The sequence below is a fragment of the Palaemon carinicauda genome, chromosome 16 (genome assembly GCF_036898095.1).
Source record: "Palaemon carinicauda isolate YSFRI2023 chromosome 16, ASM3689809v2, whole genome shotgun sequence".
In the NCBI taxonomy this organism is placed as follows: Eukaryota; Metazoa; Arthropoda; class Malacostraca; order Decapoda; family Palaemonidae; genus Palaemon; species Palaemon carinicauda.
In genome coordinates this window covers 18875203-18895202 of record NC_090740.1, presented here as the reverse complement: position 1 = coordinate 18895202, position 20000 = coordinate 18875203, and the positions used below count along the sequence as shown (strand labels likewise).

Genomic DNA, 20000 nt, shown 5'->3' with positions numbered 1-20000 from the left:
GAAATTGGAAAATGCTTCAAATATTTAATTTTTTGTGAAATGGGAAAATGCGTTCAAATATATAATTTTTTTGTGAAATGGGAAAATGCGTTCAAATATTAAATTTTTTGTGAAATGGGAAAATGCGTTCAAATATTTCATCTTTTGTGAAATATCGAATCTTGTAACATGAAAAAATCTTTAGATCTTTGATCACAGAATCCATACAAGACAAAATCGACAAGTTCAGTAAACATCAATATTGCATTATTTTACATATAATTTCATCTATATATACTATATTTCTTAATCAAAATGATACTATCCTTTTTTTTCACCTTTCGACATAATACGCATTTATTCCTTTATCAAAAACTAAACTGAAAAAAAGAAGAACAGCAGATGTCAGAGTACGTGCAGTCCTTGAGAGCATTAGATAGCTTAAAGGGCCATATTCAAGACCACCAAGACCTAATATTTTGAAATAAAAAACTTCTCAGCTGAAAAGAGACAGCAGGGATACCTAAAACCAGCAGCAGGTGCACAGCAGCTCTTTAGGCACGCCGGGTTGTGGCATGGGCCTCAGCAGGGCACTAACTTCAGAAGCACGATCATAAAATTTATGGCTTTGCATATTCCAGGCATCAATAACCGTAAATTGTGCCGGCTAAAATTGAGCTCATTTCTTGGAGAAAAAAAAAATGGAAAACTTCTTCGGGGAAATATTGAGGATGTGGTTCGGATGGAACTTTTTCGCTAGAAAACTATACAAGTTTAATACGTTAACTTTAATAAAAAAGAAAAAAAAAATAGGAAAACTTCTTCGGGGAAAAATTGAGGATGTGGTTCGGATGGAACTTTTTCACTAGAAAACTATACAAGTTTAATACGTTAACTTAAAAAAAAAAAAAAAAAAAAAAAAAAAAAAATTTGGAAAACTTCTTCGGGGAAAAATTGAGGATGTGGTTCGGATGGAACTATTTCGCTAGAAAAGTATACAAGACAAGTTTAATACGTTAAAAAAAAAAAAAAAAAAAAAATGGAAAACTTCTTCGGGGAAAAATTGAGGATGTGGTTCGGATGGAACTTTTCCGCTAGAAAACTAAACAAGTTTAATACGTTAACTTTCATTAATAGCAAGTAGATAAATGCCAAAACATCCATTAATGTAATTCTAATGCTAAACACCATCCTGATGGTATATGATTTAATCGTCATTTTCTTAAAGGAAAGTTAATTTTTAAGGAGCAACATACACTTACAAACATAAAATGACATGACTTGACAAGGGATCATAACAGCAAGTAGAAAATATTTCTAGGTTTAGGAATATTATTAAAAAGATAATTAACTAAAAATACGTTTCAAACCTGAAAAAAAATAAATCATAAAAAAAGAAAAATGTGGCACATCCTGTAGAAAAAATATTAAATTATTTGGTCCCGTGCAATATTTGTTCACAAAGAGAACATAAATAATTGAGAAAATTAGAAAAAAACAATATATAATACAATGTTTTCTCTAATAAAAACCTCTATTCCTGTATGGCTGCAAAATGTAAAATGAATATTCAAACGAATTCAAATGTAACATGAATGACAAAAAAAAAAAAAAAAAATATTACATTATCAAAAAATAAACATGCAAACAGACACACACGCACAAACATTTCCACCGAAAACTAAACTTCCCTTACCTGTCCAGACGAAAACATCCATTTGGAAATGACCTGACTTTACAGTTTTATGGTTCAAGTCTTCACATGCGTAAATTATCTGACTAATTGCATTTTACCACCATGCCTACCTAGTCTTTATATGGACACTATACTTAAACTCCGCAGGAAAATCCGATAAACTTAAAATCCAATAGCCTACCATTTTTTGGATTAACGAAAATTAAACTAGATCATATCACATAAATGACTATACCTTAAAAAAAAAAAAAAAAAAAAAAAAAAAAACTTTGAAAGAAAAAAAAATACCTTTAAAAAAAAAATTTAAAAGAAGAAAAATTACCTTTAAAAGAAAACTAAAAGAAAAAAAAATACCTTAAAAAAAAGAAAAAAAAAATTCGGTTCCATCTTCCTTACCTTGCCTGTGTAATTGAGACCTTTTGGCACTCCCAGTGCCACGTCCTGCAGTCCATCACCAGTGAAATCTCCCACAGCCATGGAATAGCCGAGATACTGGTCATCCTCAGTAGCTGGCCCTTCATACGTCATCTTATAATCGTTTCGCTCGGGCAGAGATAACGAATGGACCTGGCCTATGAGGGGAAGACCCAAGATAAGGGTCAAAAGAAAGGAGAAAAGAAAAAAATCGTTAAAACACTTTCTAAATAAATTCTGATTTCAATTTTTTATTCTCTCGTTTATACGATCGATTCTTAACTCTGATGTTTATATTTATACAAGATTAACATGCATGTAACATTATAGTGCGACATCATTAAAAGCAATGCAACTGAATAATAGGCAAATGAAAATAAAGTTGGAATATTCTCTCTAGAAAAAAATAAACAAAACGATGATACCTTGGTTTAACCTTAACAAGATAAAATGATGTACTGTTACATAAAAAATACCATGTTAGGATTTGGTAACCTTACACCAGTTAACCGTTTTAGTGTCTTTAGCTAAATAAATACCCATTTGTAACATAAATTAGACAGGCCAAATGAAGGCATTAGACAATACACTTTTCGTTCTACTACACAAGTTACATGTTGAGCCAAGAACAATTACAACTGTATAGAATGTATGAAGGCCATATTAATTCACGAGTTCCACACCTGTGTCATCCTGCGCTGCAGGCGAGTACAACATAGCACTTAAACCTGAGCTTTAGTTCCAGTCCAACCATTAATTCTTATATCATATGACATTACAATGTTCGCTGAATATCTTTCGACCTTGTGTTGAGTTGGAGGAGTCATGCCATCCCTAAAACCAAATATTAATTGCTACCTGGAAACATAATCAACCCCTTCTGAAGGTCTGTAAATCTAACAAATATGTTAATGTGACAGAAATTAAGGGGACCTGAAAAAAAAATAAAGATAAAAAAGGACAAGCGGACAGAATCATGGCAGGAGGAACAAATGAGAGAGATATTAGATTTCTGGTTATTATTTTATGCCTTTTAGGATATTCTAGCAAATCTCCTTTGAACCTCTTTCCATGTCCTCGTCCTCCGCAGTGTGGGCAGCATTCCAGAAAGTGCTAATTTTGGCAGCAAAATTAAAAAAAAAAAAAGGGGGTGGGCAAATTAAAGAATATTGTAATAGGACATCTAGTAATTTTAAAAATTTTCTTTAATAATAAAAGTAATCTTACACAAACCAGTTCTGCTGCAGAGAGAGAGAGAGAGAGAGAGAGAGAGAGAGAGAGAGACAGAGGCACCACCAATGCATGACTGTTAATATACTAGTAGTAAAGGTCATTAATTAATGAAATGCACTTTAGATGCCTGGTTGCTCCTTCTCTCCAGCATGGAAACTGCCTACTCCAAAATAATATCAACTTCGATTTGCATACGTGATCAAAAGGGGACATTTTCATATCTTGAGACTTTACTTAATGACCAAAAGTCTCTTCTGTGGTGTAGCCATGGTATGGAACACATTACAGGTGTAAGATTCTCTATTATCCTAATACCATTGGTTACAATATGACAGTTTTGGACAGTAGATAATGTACTGAGCAATTGATTCTTTTATTTAGACTGCAGAAGGAGGAGATTATTATGAATATTTGGATTATATTACAGTATTAGAATGGAACGATTTACTCATTATCATAGGCAATTGAATTACGTACATTTAGGCATTAGTTTCATGAGAATCAGATAAAAATTGGCCACGATATGGCAAAAGTACATTTTTGACCTTTTCGTGACCTTGTACTTGAATTTTGGCCCAATCACTCCCAAAATCTAATCAAATTGTCCTTAGGTCATGGCCAATCATCCCATCAAATTTCACTAATACCATTGGTTACAATATGAAAACGAAGTTAATAACCTATTTCACTGTGGAGACAGACGGTTTCCAAATATAATGTAAATTATGAAAAAAGAAGATAGGTTTCAATGAAGGATGTATAAGATATGTTGGTGTAGTTAATGTAAAAAATATATTTCTTATTGAATATTAAAAATTGTGAACCCCTTTGGTAAGGTTCACATTACCTGAGAGGGTTGTCATCCAGCTTTGTCCTGAAACGGGAAGTTTTTATATTTATACAAGGTACTAGGAGATTATTTGAATATGATTAGAGACAGTTGTGGTATATATAGATAATACACATAGTTACACATGTTACACATGAGTATTCATATATCAAACCTTCCTCAAAGATCAAATACACAACGCTAAATGTATATTTATTTTCTGCAATTGGAACTACTTACAACTAGCGTGCAATCAACTCTTACATCTTATGCGTATAGATGGTTGTTAAAAACAACGCCAGAATATTACATTATAACAGGGTATTGTCGTTCGTAAATTACCAAGATTTGAGAGAGAGAGAGAGAGAGAGAGAGAGAGAGAGAGAGAGAGAGAGAGAGAGAGAGAGAGAGAGAGAGAGACCGTCGAACGGACGGTCAAGTTTACTATGAGGTCAACATCTTGGTTGTCTTTGTACTACCCTCCTTGGTACTACCTCGTAAATTTTGCAAGCAGCAATACACAAATACGCAAGCCTATTCACTGCACTTACTTATGGCACAGACTGAAGCTGCAGGGCATTGAATTATGTCTTTGTGAAGGATTAATTCACATGTTTTCTTTTTATTTTTTGGTATAAATTTTATTGCGTTTCGGTTTGCCATATCTTTCAGAACAAGAGGGATAGGGAGAGAGAGAAGAAGAAAGTTGGGGGTAATGATAATCTGTAGTGGTAAAACTGAAGGTTATTTATTTATAATTTTGGGATGTGACAGTTTTGGACAGTAGATAATGTATTGAGCAATTGATTCTTTTATTTAGACTGCAGAAGGATGAGATTATTATGAATATTTGGATTATATTACATTATTAGAATGGATCGATTTACTCATTATCATAGGCAATTGAATTACGCACATTTAGGCACTAGTTTCATGAGAATCAGATAAAAATTGGTCACGATATGGCAAAAGCACATTTTTTGACCTTTTCGTGACCTTGTACTTGAATTTTGGCCCAATCACTCCCAAAATCTAATCAAATTGTCCTTGGGTCATGGCCAATCATCCCATCAAATTTCATAAGATTCTGTCAAATAGTTTATGAGCTGTGCGAATCACAAACACACAGACAGACAGACATACAAATAAATACACAAACGTGGGTAATGAAATCAGTGTATCATATTGTACAGAATATCACAAGATAAGCAATTGAATTATGCAAATTTTGGCACTAGTTTCATGCAAACCGGATAAACAATGACTACTACATAACAATAAGAAATTTTTTATCTTTTTGTGACCTCGATCTTTTGTCGCAATCGTTCCCAAAACCTAAGCAAATTGTCCTTGGATCATAGCCAATCATCTCACCAAATTTCATGAGATTCGGTCAAATAGTTTTTGAGTTTTGTGATTCGTTTTTTACCTTTTCATAATATTGGCCCTGACTTTTGACACAATCACTCAGAAAATCTATTCAAATTATCCTTGGACCATGGCCAACCATCTTAAAAATTTCATGAGATTCTGTCAAGTAGTTTTTGGGCTTTTTTGGGCTATGCGAATCATAAACACACACACAGACAACGCCTACCAAAACACTACTTTCACCGCAACGAAGTTGGCAAAGGTAATAAGCATAAGATGGAGATCTTCTGGTAAGCAAAATGAGATTATGAAAAGTAAAATGCTACTATCTCTAAAAAAAATGTATTTAATCAGTTTTTTACTTACGAGTCAGAAACATAGAGCCTTACTAAAGCCTTCAAACTTAAACTAGTTACAACTCAAAGACCTATGGAAAGAATATTGATGTGAATAACACGAAGAGACAGGAAAGGAGCAACATGGATACAAGGACAAACCAGAGTAGAGGATATTCTAACATGTAAGAAAAAGGAATGGACATGGACAGGACATATAATGACAATGACAGATAATAGATGGACATTGAAAATAACAGAATGGGTTCCTTGAGATTGCAAAAAGAGCAGGGGAAAGAAGAGAAGGCAATGGATTGAAATGCTAAGAAAATTTGTGGGTATACACTGGCATAGTAAGACCATAAACAGATATGAGTGGGTAGACATATCTTGGACCTTTGTCCTGCAGTGACCTTGATGATGATGATGTATTATAATATCTTTGCTTGGCGCAGTAGTGAATACAATTAGTTTATCTACATTTATTTTGGCTAGTGTGATAGTTTAGTCAGCTACGAGTGTTCGTAAGTTTCTTTTTCTATTTTATTGCAGGCCGTACTTCCTCCTTTTCCTTTCTCCCATTTTAACAGCTGGTATTGATTGATGGAAATTATAATATCATTGACAGGAACGAACATTGATTTGAATTTTACTGCTTTTGGAAGAATATCGATTTGGATGATGATGACCTAAACCGTATAAGAAATTTGAATGAGATTACCCTTGGAAATAATGATGCGGATGATGATTGGAATTGACTGCTCTGTCAAATTGACACGAGTTTACGTCAGCTAGTTGAACTGTGATTGGCACGAGTTTACGTCAGCTAGTTGAACTGTGATTGGCACGAGTTAACGTCAGCTAGTTGAACTGTGATTGGCACGAGTTAACGTCAGCTAGTTGAACTGTGATTGGCACGAGTTAACGTCAGCTAGTTGAACTGTGATTGGCACGAGTTAACGTCAGCTAGTTGAACTGTGATTGGCACGAGTTAACGTCAGCTAGTTGAACTGTGATTGGCACGAGTTAACGTCAGCTAGTTGAACTGTGATTGGCACGAGTTAACGTCAGCTAGTTGAACTGTGATTGGCACGAGTTAACGTCAGCTAGTTGAACTGTGATTGGCACGAGTTAACGTCAGCTAGTTGAACTGTGATTGGCACGAGTTAACGTCAGCTAGTTGAACTGTGATTGGCACGAGTTTACGTCAGCTAGTTGAACTGTGATTGGCACGAGTTAACGTCAGCTAGTTGAACTGTGATTGACACGAGTTTACGTCAGCTAGTTGAACTGTGATTGACACGAGTTTACGTCAGCTAGTTGAACTGTGATTGATACGAGTTTACGTCAGCTAGTTGAACTGCAATAAAGCGCTGTTCCAAATGTTCCAGTCTATAGTAGTGTGTGGGTGACGGCTCTAGATACACATGTATTTCCATTTTGTGATTTCTTGGGTGTTTAGAATCTTGTTAGTGTTAGTATACTGTAAATACCCTTTTTGTTAGTTTGAATATCCTTTCTGTTCAAGATTCCAATTGAAAAGATAAAGAAGGGAGAAAGTTTGTGCTGAATAGAGATTTTGTCAACACTTTAGATTCAAGGGTGTGGGGTTTCTTTGAATCTTGCCACACTGTTTTGGTACCAGAACAGGGAGTTCCAAGATGGAAAGAAACAGGACTGCCAGATACAGGGAAATGTTGTGGAGGTAGGAATTAGAATTGCCAATGAAAATTGAGGAGAAAGTGAAGGTAATACAAGAAGAATTGCGGTTGAGTAATACACGTAAAAAGAAGCTGGTAGTAGAGAATGAGAAGTTAAAAGGTGAAAATGAGGAGATGAAAATGGAACTAAGGCAACAAAAAGGCATACGTGAATGTATGATCCTACAATCAGGGAGGTTGGTACGTATGGTGGTGGGTGGCGCCATGTAGTTTTCGGTAGCACTATGATTTGAAAAGCAAATTCTTATCAGGGCTCGAGTCTGTACATGGGCAAGTGTATATATTTCGGGTCCATAACGGCTTGTTGAAGGTAGGATGTTCGTAAGGCATAAGTAACTTGTATATGTTCCGCACAACTTTAATTTCTAAGTTGAACTGGGTGCATAAGACAACAGCACTGAACAAAGGTCTAGCAGGTGTGGCAACATTTACCAGATGGTATTTAAAAGGCTCCACATTATAAGGTTTTAATTAAAGTCAATACATCAAAGAAAAGAATAATAAAAATTTATCACAGCAAACCAACATACAAAAATGGACAACGAATGAGTTAATATCAAGCCCTTTAATATCACAGCTGGCTCTGTGGCAGTATGTAATATTCAGGGGGATCTTCCCTCTCAAACATTCTAGAGACACCAAAAATGAACTTGGAAGGGAGAACCGTGAATGAAGATGTTTGTGAACATCCCTGTCCTATTATATCAGGACTCTTAACAAGACTTGTCAAAGACTGAGTTCGGTATGACGGGTTGGCTTAACGTTTGGCCTGACAGAGGTGCGCCTAGTCGCAAGGCATATAGCTTCAGCTACGGCCCTCAACGGAAAAATGCTAATGTAAATCATATATAAATACATATCTACCAAAGACTGGCATCACAATGGCCTCTGTTAACGATAAATATACCGGGAATTACAATTAATCGGTGGTATATTATGCCGACCAGAGAAAAAAGAAAAAAAATAGTAGCGATTCAGGCTCGGCAGCCGACATGAGCAATATACAGTAATGTGCGATCGCACCTTTAAATGTGCCCTAAAGTTTTATGCGTTCAGTTACCAACCACCACAATATATTTGCATGTGTGACTCCAACTTAATTACCTCTTTCCCCCTCGCTCTGCCTCTGAAAGATTTGGTAAACCAAAACAAAATGTAAATGTAAATTAACCCTTTTACCCCCAAAGGACGTACTGGTACGTTTCACAAAACTCATCCCTTTACCCCCATGGACGTACCGGTACATCCTTGCAAAAAAATGCTATACATTTTTTTTTTCATATTTTTAATATTTTTTTTGAGAAAATTCAGGCATTTTCCAAGAAAATGAGACCAACCTGACCTCTCTATGACAAAAATTAAGGCTGTTAGAGCAATTTAAAAAATATATACTGCAAAATGTGCTGGGGAAAAAATAACCCCTTGGGGGTTAAGGGTTGGAAATTTTTTAATCCTTCCCATTTCTCCCCACTTACTTTGACAAAACCTTTCACATCTACTCCCACACAAGTATTCACCTGACTTTCTTCATTACCGAGTCGTATTCTGGAACATGGCATTTTCTTAGATTAACAGGGCCTTCAAAGACTATTTTAGTTATCCCTTCCATGTCATTATAATTTTTTTTTTATTATGATTTCCATCCACACTCCTATTATCCAGTAACTTTTATCATCCAATACCAAAATCTTACTTATCTCTATAAGAAATTCATCCACTTCATCTAAACCATTTTCTACTTTGACAAAAGAATCATACATGCTACTTATCTAACTCATACCTCTCTGATATGTTTCTTAGCTCATCTAAGAAACATATCAGGAGTGAGCGTAGATGTGTTTAAGAATAAGCTCGATGAATACCTAAGATGCATCCCAGACCATCCAAGACTAGAAGATGCAAAATACACCGGAAGATGCATTAGCAACTCTCTGGTGGATATACGAGTTGCCTCACACTGAGGGACCTGGGGGAACCCAAACAAAAAATAAGGAAAAAAAAAATAAGGTCTACCTCTCACGAGTGATAGTTGTCTCCTACGCGTGTTCGTAAGTTTCTTTTATCTATTTTACTGCAGGCTGTACATCCTCCTCTTCCCTTTTCTGTTTTTGAAAGCTATTATTGATTGATGGAAATTCTAAGATTATTGACTAGAACGAACACATATTTTAATTGGATTGCTCTCGAAAGAATATTGGTTTGGATGATGATGGCATGGACCGTATAAGGAATTTGAATTTGATTGGGCTTGCAAATATTGACGATAATGATGGCCTGGACCGAATTGATTTTGGAATAGATTGCTCCGTCAAAGTGACTTTCCACTCTAGGTGTGGGCGACGGTTTTAGATTTATTTATTTATATTTATATATATATATATATATATATATATATATATATATATATTGTGTGTGTTTATGTGTATATATATATACATATATATATACAGTATATATACATATATATATATATATATATATATATATATATATATATACATATATATATTATATATATATATATATATATATATATATATATATATATATATATATATATATATATATATATAGGTAGTAGGTTGGCCAGGGCACCAGCCACGCGTTGAGATACTACCGCTAGAGTTATGGGGTCCTTTGATTGGCCAGACAGTACTAGTTGCCTACAAACACACACACACACACACACACACACACACACACACACCGAATAGACTGGCCTATTCTTTACAAATTCTCCTCTGTCCTCATACACCTGACAACACTGAGATCACCAAACAATTCTTCTTCACTTAAGGGGTTAACTACTGCACTGTATTTGTTCATTGGCTACTCTCCTCTTTGTAAGGGTAGAAGAGACTCTTTAGGTAAGGTAAGCAGCTCTTCTAGGAGAAGGACACTCTGAAATTAAACCATTGTTCTCTAGTCTTGGGTAGTGCCATAGCCTCTGTACCACGGTCTTCCACGGTCTTGGGTTAGAGTTCTCTTGCTTGAGGGTACACTTGGGCGCACTAGTCTATCTTATTTCTCTTCCTCTAGTTTTGCTAGAGTTTTTTTTTGATAGTTTTAATGTTACTGTTCTTAAAATATTTATTTTTTTCTTGTTTCTTTTCCTCCCTGGGCTATTTCCGCTGTTAGGACTCCTGGGCTTCTAGCTTTTCTTTCCTATCATTGCCACTAAGATGTGGAAATGACCCTTCCCTTACGGAAGGTCACACTGGAGGTCACGCTACAGTAATGGTGCTGGATCAACATAATCACCGTACAAAAATTTGTCTTTCATCTTTTTTACAAAAGGACATCGTCGATATTTTACAATTTCTATTGTGATAATTTTTTTTGGCTCACTTTAAAGTTCAATATATCATTTTAGATACTTGCAGAGACTGGTAATAACATCACTGGAAGTTTTCCTCATATATTAGAGATCAGTCCGTGACAGTTATTCAGAAGTGACTTATTTTTACAAAGTAAAGAGACAACTTAAAGTTGAGATTTAAGGTTGTGACTAAAAATTCTCTCTCTCTCTCTCTCTCTCTCTCTCTCTCTCTCTCTCTCTCTCTCTCTCTCTCTCTCTCTCTCTCTCTCTCTCTCTCAGGTTATTCTTAAGCATACAAATTTTCGCTAAGAATGGAGCTTGATTGGATTAGGAAATTATGATTATCCATATCGAAGTCCCTATTGTTGAACTATATGAAAAAAAAAAAATATCCCCACAATGGATTTCAATAATCATTGGTTTGCCGATAAATTCACACCAAGAGATGACTGTAACCCTGTAATAATCTCACTCTCAAAGGCTTGGCCTCTTTTTGTATCGCGCTCAGTGTTAAGAGCTAAGAGCGTACCTGTAAGGTAGAGAAAATGAGAATTTTTTTTTTCATCGGAAATCAAGTTCTTTCTGAAATTCTGTACGGTTGCACCTTCAAATGCGTCTCTTAAGGCCCAAATACACTGTCAATCATGACTGTACAATATCCGTGTTTGTGCAGGCATATCCTTTGTGAGTGGGTGTAACTAAATTTTTATAAACATTCAGCTACAACCACTCACAAAGGATATGCTTGTATAGACACGGATATTGTACAATCATGATTGGTAGTGTATTTGGGCCTTTAGGGACCACACGGTGGTCCAACCATGCCTTCGTCTCCTTTTCTATTGTGGATTGAAGTATTATTATTATTATTATTATTATTACTATCCAAGCTACAACCCTAGTTGGAAAAGCAAGATGCTATAAGCCTAGGGGCTCCAACAGGGAAAAATAGCCCAGTGAGGAAAGGAAATAAGGAAATAAATAAATGAAGAGAACAAATTAACAATAAATCATTCTAAAAAAAGTAACGTCAAAACAGACATGTCATATATAAACTATTAACAACATCAAAAACAAATATGTCATAAATAAACTATAAAAAGACTCATGTCCGCCTGGTCAACAAAAAAGCATTTGCTCCAACTTTGAACTTTTGAAGTTCTACTGATTCAACCTACCCGATTAGGAAGATCATTCCACAACTTGGTAACAGCTGGATAAAACTTCTAGAGTACTGCGTAGTATTGAGCCTAGAGCCTAGAGTAAAAGTATCACTTTTAGAATAAACCAGTTATTTCCACTTAATTATACAGCAGGTTATGGCGTTCATATTTAAATTCTACACGAATAAATAGCATTTTCTCACAAATGAAACTATGGAGTAAGGAATATCAATCGCTATGCACAGCACATTCCCTGAAGCAATTATTTATAATCATTTAGTCACTAATGTATGTTGTTGAATATCAGCACATGTATGTAATTAATTATTTCATAACAAACAAGCTGAGAACTTTTATTTTTACCAAATGCATATTTATTGTTTGGTACTACAGCATACCGAGTTCCTGCAATGGGGCATCGTCTACAATCAAGACATATGTATGACTTTCTTTTATTATTATTATTATTATTATTATTATTATTATTATTATTATTATCATCACTTAATAAGCTACAACCCTAGTTGGAAAAGCAGGATGCTACAAGCCCAGGGGCTCCAACAGGCAAAATAGTCCAGTGAGGTAAGGAAACAAGGAAAAATAAAATATTCTAAAAAGAGTAACATTAAAATAAATATTTCCTATATAAACTATAAAATCATTAACAAAACAAGAGGAAAAAAAATAAGATAGAATAGTGTGCCCAAGTGTACCTCAAGCAAGAGAAACTCCAACCCAAGACAGTGGAAGACCATGAAGACCATGGTACAGACCCTTACCTTATTGCCTTATTGCCTTATTTTTTGTTTGGGTTCCCCCAGGTCCCTCAGTGTGAGGCACCTCGTATATCCACCAGAGAGTTGCTAATACATCTTCAGGTGTATTTTTGCATCTTCAGTCTTGGATGGTCTGGGATGCATCTTAGGTAATTATCGAGCTGATTTTTAAAACGCATCTACGCTCACTCCTGATATGTTTCTTAGATGAGCTGGCAGCACATTAATAGTCGCTGCATTATCGATGCTGGTGCATAGTGGATTAATGTCCTGTGCGCCTTTCTCAGTTTACCTGGAATGCTTTTTGGTACTATTAATCTACCTCGGCTTGCTCTTTCTGATACTTTAAGCTCCATGATGTTTTCAGCAATTCCTTCTATTTGCTTCCATGCTTGTATTATCATGTAGCGTCTCTTCTCCTTTCTAGACTGTATAGTTTTAAAAATTGCAGTCTTTCCCAGTAATCAAGGTCCTTAACTTCTTCTATTCTAGCAGTATAGGACCTTTGTACACTCTCTATTTGCGCAATATCCTTTTGGTAGTGTGGGTACCATATCACATTGCAGTACTCGAGTGTACTACGCACATAAGTTTTGTAAAGCATAATCATGTGTTCAGCTTTTCTTGTTTTAAAGTCTGAATAACATTCCCATTTTTGCTTTACATTTAGCCAACAGTGTTGCTATTTGGTCGTTGCATAACATATTCCTATTTAAAATTACACCAAGGTCTTTAATTGCTTCCTTGTTTGTGATTGTCTCATTATTAGGTCCCTTGTATGCATACACCATTCCTTCTCTGTTTCCATAATTTATTGATTCGAATTTATCGGAGTTAAATACCATCCTATTTATCTCCGCCCATTCATATATTTTGTTTAGATCTCTTTGTAGTGAGTTCCTATCTTCATCACAAGTAATTTCTCTACTTATTCTTGTGTCATCGGCGAAACTTCTCACTACGGAGTTTTCAACATCACAGTCTATGTCTGAGATCATAATAACAAATAGCAGTGCAGCTAATACCGTACCTTGGGGCACACCAGATATTACCTGGGCTTCATCTGATTTCTCGTCATTTGCAACCACTATCTGTTTTCTGTTTTGCAGGAATTCTTTTACCCATTTTCCTATCTTTCCCACAATATTATGCTTTCTCATTTTTTTCTCCAATATGTTATGGTCTACCTTGTCAAAGGCTTTTGCAAAATCTAGATAGATCACATCTGTGTCTTTTTCCTTTATCATATTATTGTATATGTTTTCATAGTGAGCTATCAGTTGGGTCTGTGTACTTTTTCCAGGTACGAAACCGTGTTGACCCATATTAAACAAATTATTTTTGACCAAATGGTTCATTATTTTCTTTTTTATTACCCTCTCATACACTTTCATAATATGGCACTACTCAGGACTTAAAGAACAATGGTTTGATTTTGGAGTGTCCTTCTCCAAGAGGAGCTGCTTACCATAGCTAAAGAATCACTTCTACCCTTACCAAGAGGAATGTGGCCACTGAACAATGAAAAAGAAAGGTATATTTCACAGAAACTTCCATACTTATAGCATCCTGGTTTTCCAGCTATGGTTGTAACTTAGATGGTAATAATAATAATAATAATAATAATAATAATAATAATAATAATAATATATAAGACCACTAGAGGTCGTTCTGAAACTTTTAATAACGGACTGCATCTCAAACAAGAATCGAGGAGGCCCAATAAGATCCTGATTAGTGGGGGCATAGACTTTGAGAGAGAGAGAGAGAGAGAGAGAGAGAGAGAGAGAGAGAGAGAGAGAGAGAGAGAGAGAGAGAGAGAGAGAGCAGTGACTAGCCAACGTCATAAAACAACATGAAGACAAAAGGGAAAACATTATAAAACCAACAATAGAAACTGAGTTTATGACCTTTTCATGTCAACTCCATCTTTGCGATGATTAAGAGCTTTGCATAAGATGCCACTCGTGCTTGGAACTCAATTTGGTTATTGCCTGAAGGTAATTATTGTAATAATTGAAATGCAAGACAGAAAGAAAGACAATCACATACAGCTTTAATAAAAATGGTAAATTACCCAACACAGTAATTACTACGGAGAGAGAGAGAGAGAGAGAGAGAGAGAGAGAGAGAGAGAGAGAGAGAGAGAGAGAGAGAGAGAGAGAGAGAGAGAGAGCTCTAAAGGTAAATTGAATTGCAAAAATGGGGTCTATTTAGAGAGAGAGAGAGAGAGAGAGGAGGAGAGAGAGGGAGGAGAGAGAGAGAGAGAGAGAGAGAGAGAGAGAGGAGAGAGAGAGAGAGCTCTAAAGGTAAATTGAATTGCAAAAATGGGGTCTATTTCGAGAGAGAGAGAGAGAGAGAGAGAGAGAGAGAGAGAGAGAGAGAGAGAGAGAGAGAGAGAGAGAGAGCTCTAAAGGTAAATTGAATTGCAAAAATGGGGTCTATTGAGAGAGAGAGAGAGAGAGGAGAGAGAGAGAGAGAGAGAGAGAGAGAGAGAGAGAGAGAGAGAGAGAGAGAGCTCTAAAGGTAAATTGAATTTCAAAAATGGGGGTCTATTTCGAGAGAGAGAGAGAGAGAGAGAGAGAGAGAGAGAGAGAGCTCTAAAGGTAAATTTAATTGCAAAAATGGGGTCTATTTCGAGAGAGAGAGAGAGAGAGAGAGAGAGAGAGAGAGAGAGAGAGAGAGAGAGAGAGAGAGAGCGAGAGAGAGAGAGAGAGAGAGAGAGAGAGAGAGAGAGAGAGAGAGAGAGAGAGAGAGAGCTCTAAAGGTAAATTGAATTGCAAAGATGGGGTCTATTTCGATTAGAGCCGGGAAATTTTCCATCAGGTACGGCAGTGGTGCATCGTTTTATTGGCCATACGTTACCCATTTCCAGTCTATTCATCAGAGAGGGATTACGGAGAGGCCAAATATGAAAGCCTTCGACGTAAAAGCCAACGAACGCCTACTTCCCACAAGCCCAGTTAATGGAAGAGTTGAGGAACGGCTGAAGTAATTGCCCTGGCGTAGATGACCACAGATGGAGAGCTTAAGTGAAATTCCAATGGGTTCTTTTGGGTACCAGGAACTAGACAAAAAAAATCAACAAAGGATGACTATTGCATTGCGCGGAAGAGTAAATTAATCGATATGATTAAGCCATTAATAAAACCTGACATATACGGTACTGAACCTCCTGTATAAGAGGCAAGAAAAATAGCTGCAAACACAGAGCTTCAGATTCAGTATAGGGTTAGCAGGTGGTTTTTCTTGATAAGACGTAACTTAAATTATCGTAAGGGAACGTCCAATTATCCCATGAAAAAATAAGTGATAGACGGTGAAAAAAATCCAAGGTATAGGTATCAAAATTATCCGGAGCTAAAAGACCAGACGTCATAGCCCCCCCCCCCAAAAAAAAAAAAAAAAAAAAAAAAAAAAAAACACATATGGCCAGAATACTCTGAATACTTTAGTCTTCCGCAGTCCTGATAGTGGTCTCTTTGCCAACCTGGTAAATATGGTTAATCGACGCATAGGGGTAATTTGCATGCTAGGATACCCTAACGCATCAACCTCAGCTATCGACAAAAAATCCAAGGCAAGAAAATGGAGAAAAAAAAATAGTAAACAATAGAGCCAAACATTTCTCCGGAGTCGAGATTATGCAGCTACGTTTGAAATCAAAAGACTATAATTATGCCTATTTACATTTATAAGGGGAGATATGTTATGTACAACAAACAGTATACTTATACCAAAATAAATGAAGAGGCATAACCACAAACATACATACATACACAGATACCGGAGAGAGAGAGAGAGAGAGAGAGAGAGAGAGAGAGAGAGAGAGAGAGAGAGAGAGAAAGGACATTCTTACTTGTCATCAACGATCATTCTCCCATTAATGTTATACGATCACTTGTGAAGAGACCATAACTCAACTTTGCTCTACACAGTAATGGAATCATAATCATCATCTAAATTCTCATGCTCATCTCATAGCTCTGTAGTTGCTGTTTTCGACAGTCTGGTCCCACCAGCCCAATACGTAATTTTTTTTGCGAGAGACACTGTAAAGAATTCTTTGTATATGATGCTTGCAAATACATATATTGAAGGTATTTTATATCGAGCTAAAATCTAAATACATTTATGCTGTTTGTGGGCTACCTCAAAACTCGCTAGGAACTGCAAACGCTCTGCGACTACAAGGATCATAGACATTAATGGGCAGTTAGTAGGTTGGCCACCCGTTGAGATACTACCACTAGAGAATTATTAGGTCCTTTGACTGGCCAGCCATTACTACATTAGATCCCTGTCTCTGGTTACGGCTCATATTCTTTTTCCTAGCCTATTCTTTCCACATTCGCCTCTTTCCTCATACACCTGACAACACAAGGGGTTAAGTACTGCACTGTAATTGTTCAGTGGCTACTTTCCTCTTGGTAAGGGTAAATGAGATTCTTTAGGTATGGTAGGCAGCTCTTCTATGAGAAGGACATTTCAATATTAATCCATTGTTCTCTAGTCTTGGGTAGTGTCATAGCCTCTGTACCATGGTCTTCCACTGTCTCGGATTAGAGTTCTCTTGCTTGAGGATGAACGAGGCATACGGTTCTCTCTTATTACCCTTCTTGGTTTTTAAGTCTTTATAGTTTATATATGAAAGATCTAAATAAATGTTGTTACTGTTCTTAAAATGTATTATCTTGATTGTTTATATATATACACATACACACACACATATATATATATATATATATATATACACACACACACACATATATATATATATATATATATACGTGTGTGTGTGTGACTGTTTGTGTATAGGTGTATGATATACAAGTAGATAGATAGATAGATTTCCCTAAAAGTAGGTGGCTCCAAGAAAAAGTAAGAGCTATTCTGACCTCTTTCACTTGTGATTGAATTAAAGCTAGCAAGGATGAAATCCTAAAAGTATTACTCCCACAATCTTATACTCGTTGGAATCTTTTAAAGGACTCCCCGCCATTTAAAGAACAACCCATCACCAATCTGAAGTCATATGGCTGACCAGCTGCCAATAAAAAATCTATAACCCGAAGTCCGGCCAAGTTAAGTCATCTCAGGAGAGAGTTCTTTTTCTGCCTACACCTCGAAACATTGTATTTCTGACCTTATGTGGTCTACACGTGACTCGGTATATGGCTGTATGGTATTTCTGTCTGGCATACGGCATAAAAAAAAAGACAGGAACATTTAACGACTATATGTACTCTGCTCTGATTCGTGTACACATACAGCTATAAATAAGAAAGTCGGCGGTGCGTGCATATGTAGTAGATATTTAACATCTCCTGCAATGGGCGGCTCGCTGGGTGGAACAAGAGCGCCTTCTGTTCAGAAATAGTTTGCTATGTGCCTGTCGCTGCGCATACGATAAACAGTGCATGGAGTGAAGGACTTGAGTTGTGAGCTTTACGAAATAATCACAAGTACATTTCGTCTTATAGTTACGTATACTGGGAATTCAGAATTTCCCATTTCAATAAATAACATCATATACGATCACCTATGTAATACCAAATACAAAATATAAGAATAATTTGATTTTTCCAGCAATAATAATAAAATTGGCAGTTGTGTTTGTGTCGACGCTATAGAGAGCTACTATATTTTACTATCTATATGTTAATAGCAGTAGCTAACATCTTGCGATAAGCGATGCTGTGAAATTTTGAAAACAAGAAATAACTCCATATTTAGATTATTTTTTTTCGTTGCTATATCACGCTCAAGGATCCAATAATGTGACGCAATGAAACGAAAAGCCTAAATGACCCATGAATTGGTATTAGCCAGCAAAGATAAAAAGCTAGAGAACAGTTGTGATCAAAGATAGAGATTGAACAGAAAGCCACCTTACCTCACAACCAATAATTTTTTTTCCTTCCAGCAAAAGATGGAAAGTTACAGCTACTTCCACTAAACTACATCAATTTCATTCTGTTTCTCATCACCTTTATTCCCGCCCCTCTATTTCTCTTCCTCTTTATCCCCCTCCTGTTTCTCATCACCTTTATTCCCCCTCTATTTCTCTTCCTCTTTATCCCCCTTCTGTTTCTCATCACCTTTATTCCCCCTCTATTTCTCTTCGTCTTTATCCCCCTTCTGTTTCTCATCACCTTTATTACCGCCCCCTTTATATCTCTTCCTCTTTGATCCCCTTTTATTTCTCATCACCTTTATTCCCCCTCTATTTCCCTTCCTCTTTATTCCCTTCTATTTCTCTTCCTCTACTAACATTATGTACAAAACAATCTTCCCGACCTATTACATTCCATATTTATCCGCCTTCTCTTATATACACAAGCTGATATTTTTATACCATTACCCGTGATATGAATATATGGCTTTTTCAATTTTTTTTTTTCCAGTAATGTCCTTGATAGTCCTTCCTCTTTCTTCCCATTTCTTATATTGTTTCTCGACTGTATTACTTTCCTCAGAAGTTATGTATATGATGGTCCTTTATTTCTTTTTCTATTTTGCTTGGTATGTCTCACCAATCTACCTTTTTGTCTGACAGCCAAAGTGCTCAAATAGAATTTTTTCTTTTTACGTCACACTTAGAGATTTGCCGTAACAAACCGTAAAATTCCTGGAATAAAGGTTGCCAGTCATTTACCGTTTTAAAAAAATGGATATATTGGCGTAAATGAGCTATATTACGGTCACCAAGGCGTAAAGATAATAACAAACTAGGGTAAAATTTACGGTCGCCTGTACTTTACCGAAATACGACTGATAACGCTATATTTTTACGGAAAATTTCCGATTAGAATTACGTTTTTGTAAACAGTGCACCTTTCACAACAACACTAGTTATTTCATTCGCTGCATGATTTACGATAATCATTAGTTTTCCGATCTCTACACGATTCCTCCCTTCATAAACAATGTTTCCTACTTTTTGTTATGAAGAACGGAATCTTTATTCATTTGAATAACTCATTACAGTGAAGGGCTATAATTTACGCAACTAGTTGATTAGATGTTTTGTAAATTTACACGAAACTATAATTTCCTCTTTTTGGTATCGAGTCTTTTTTCCGTAGTCTCTTACCTGCTTGTGATAGTTTTCTCGTGAAAGTATTTTTTAACCTTAATTCATTAGTTTTCAAAGGCATATAA

The 20000-nt window shown here is 36.0% G+C and overlaps 1 protein-coding gene across 1 annotated transcript in view; it reads right to left on the bottom strand.

The window, feature by feature from the left end:
* LOC137655676 (integrin alpha-PS2-like) overlaps nt 1-20000 on the bottom strand; it is a 698738-nt gene that overhangs the window by 105894 nt on the left and 572844 nt on the right. The window contains 1 exon segment of the mRNA XM_068389635.1: nt 2072-2247. Within this exon segment, the coding sequence (XP_068245736.1) occupies nt 2072-2247 (176 nt within the window).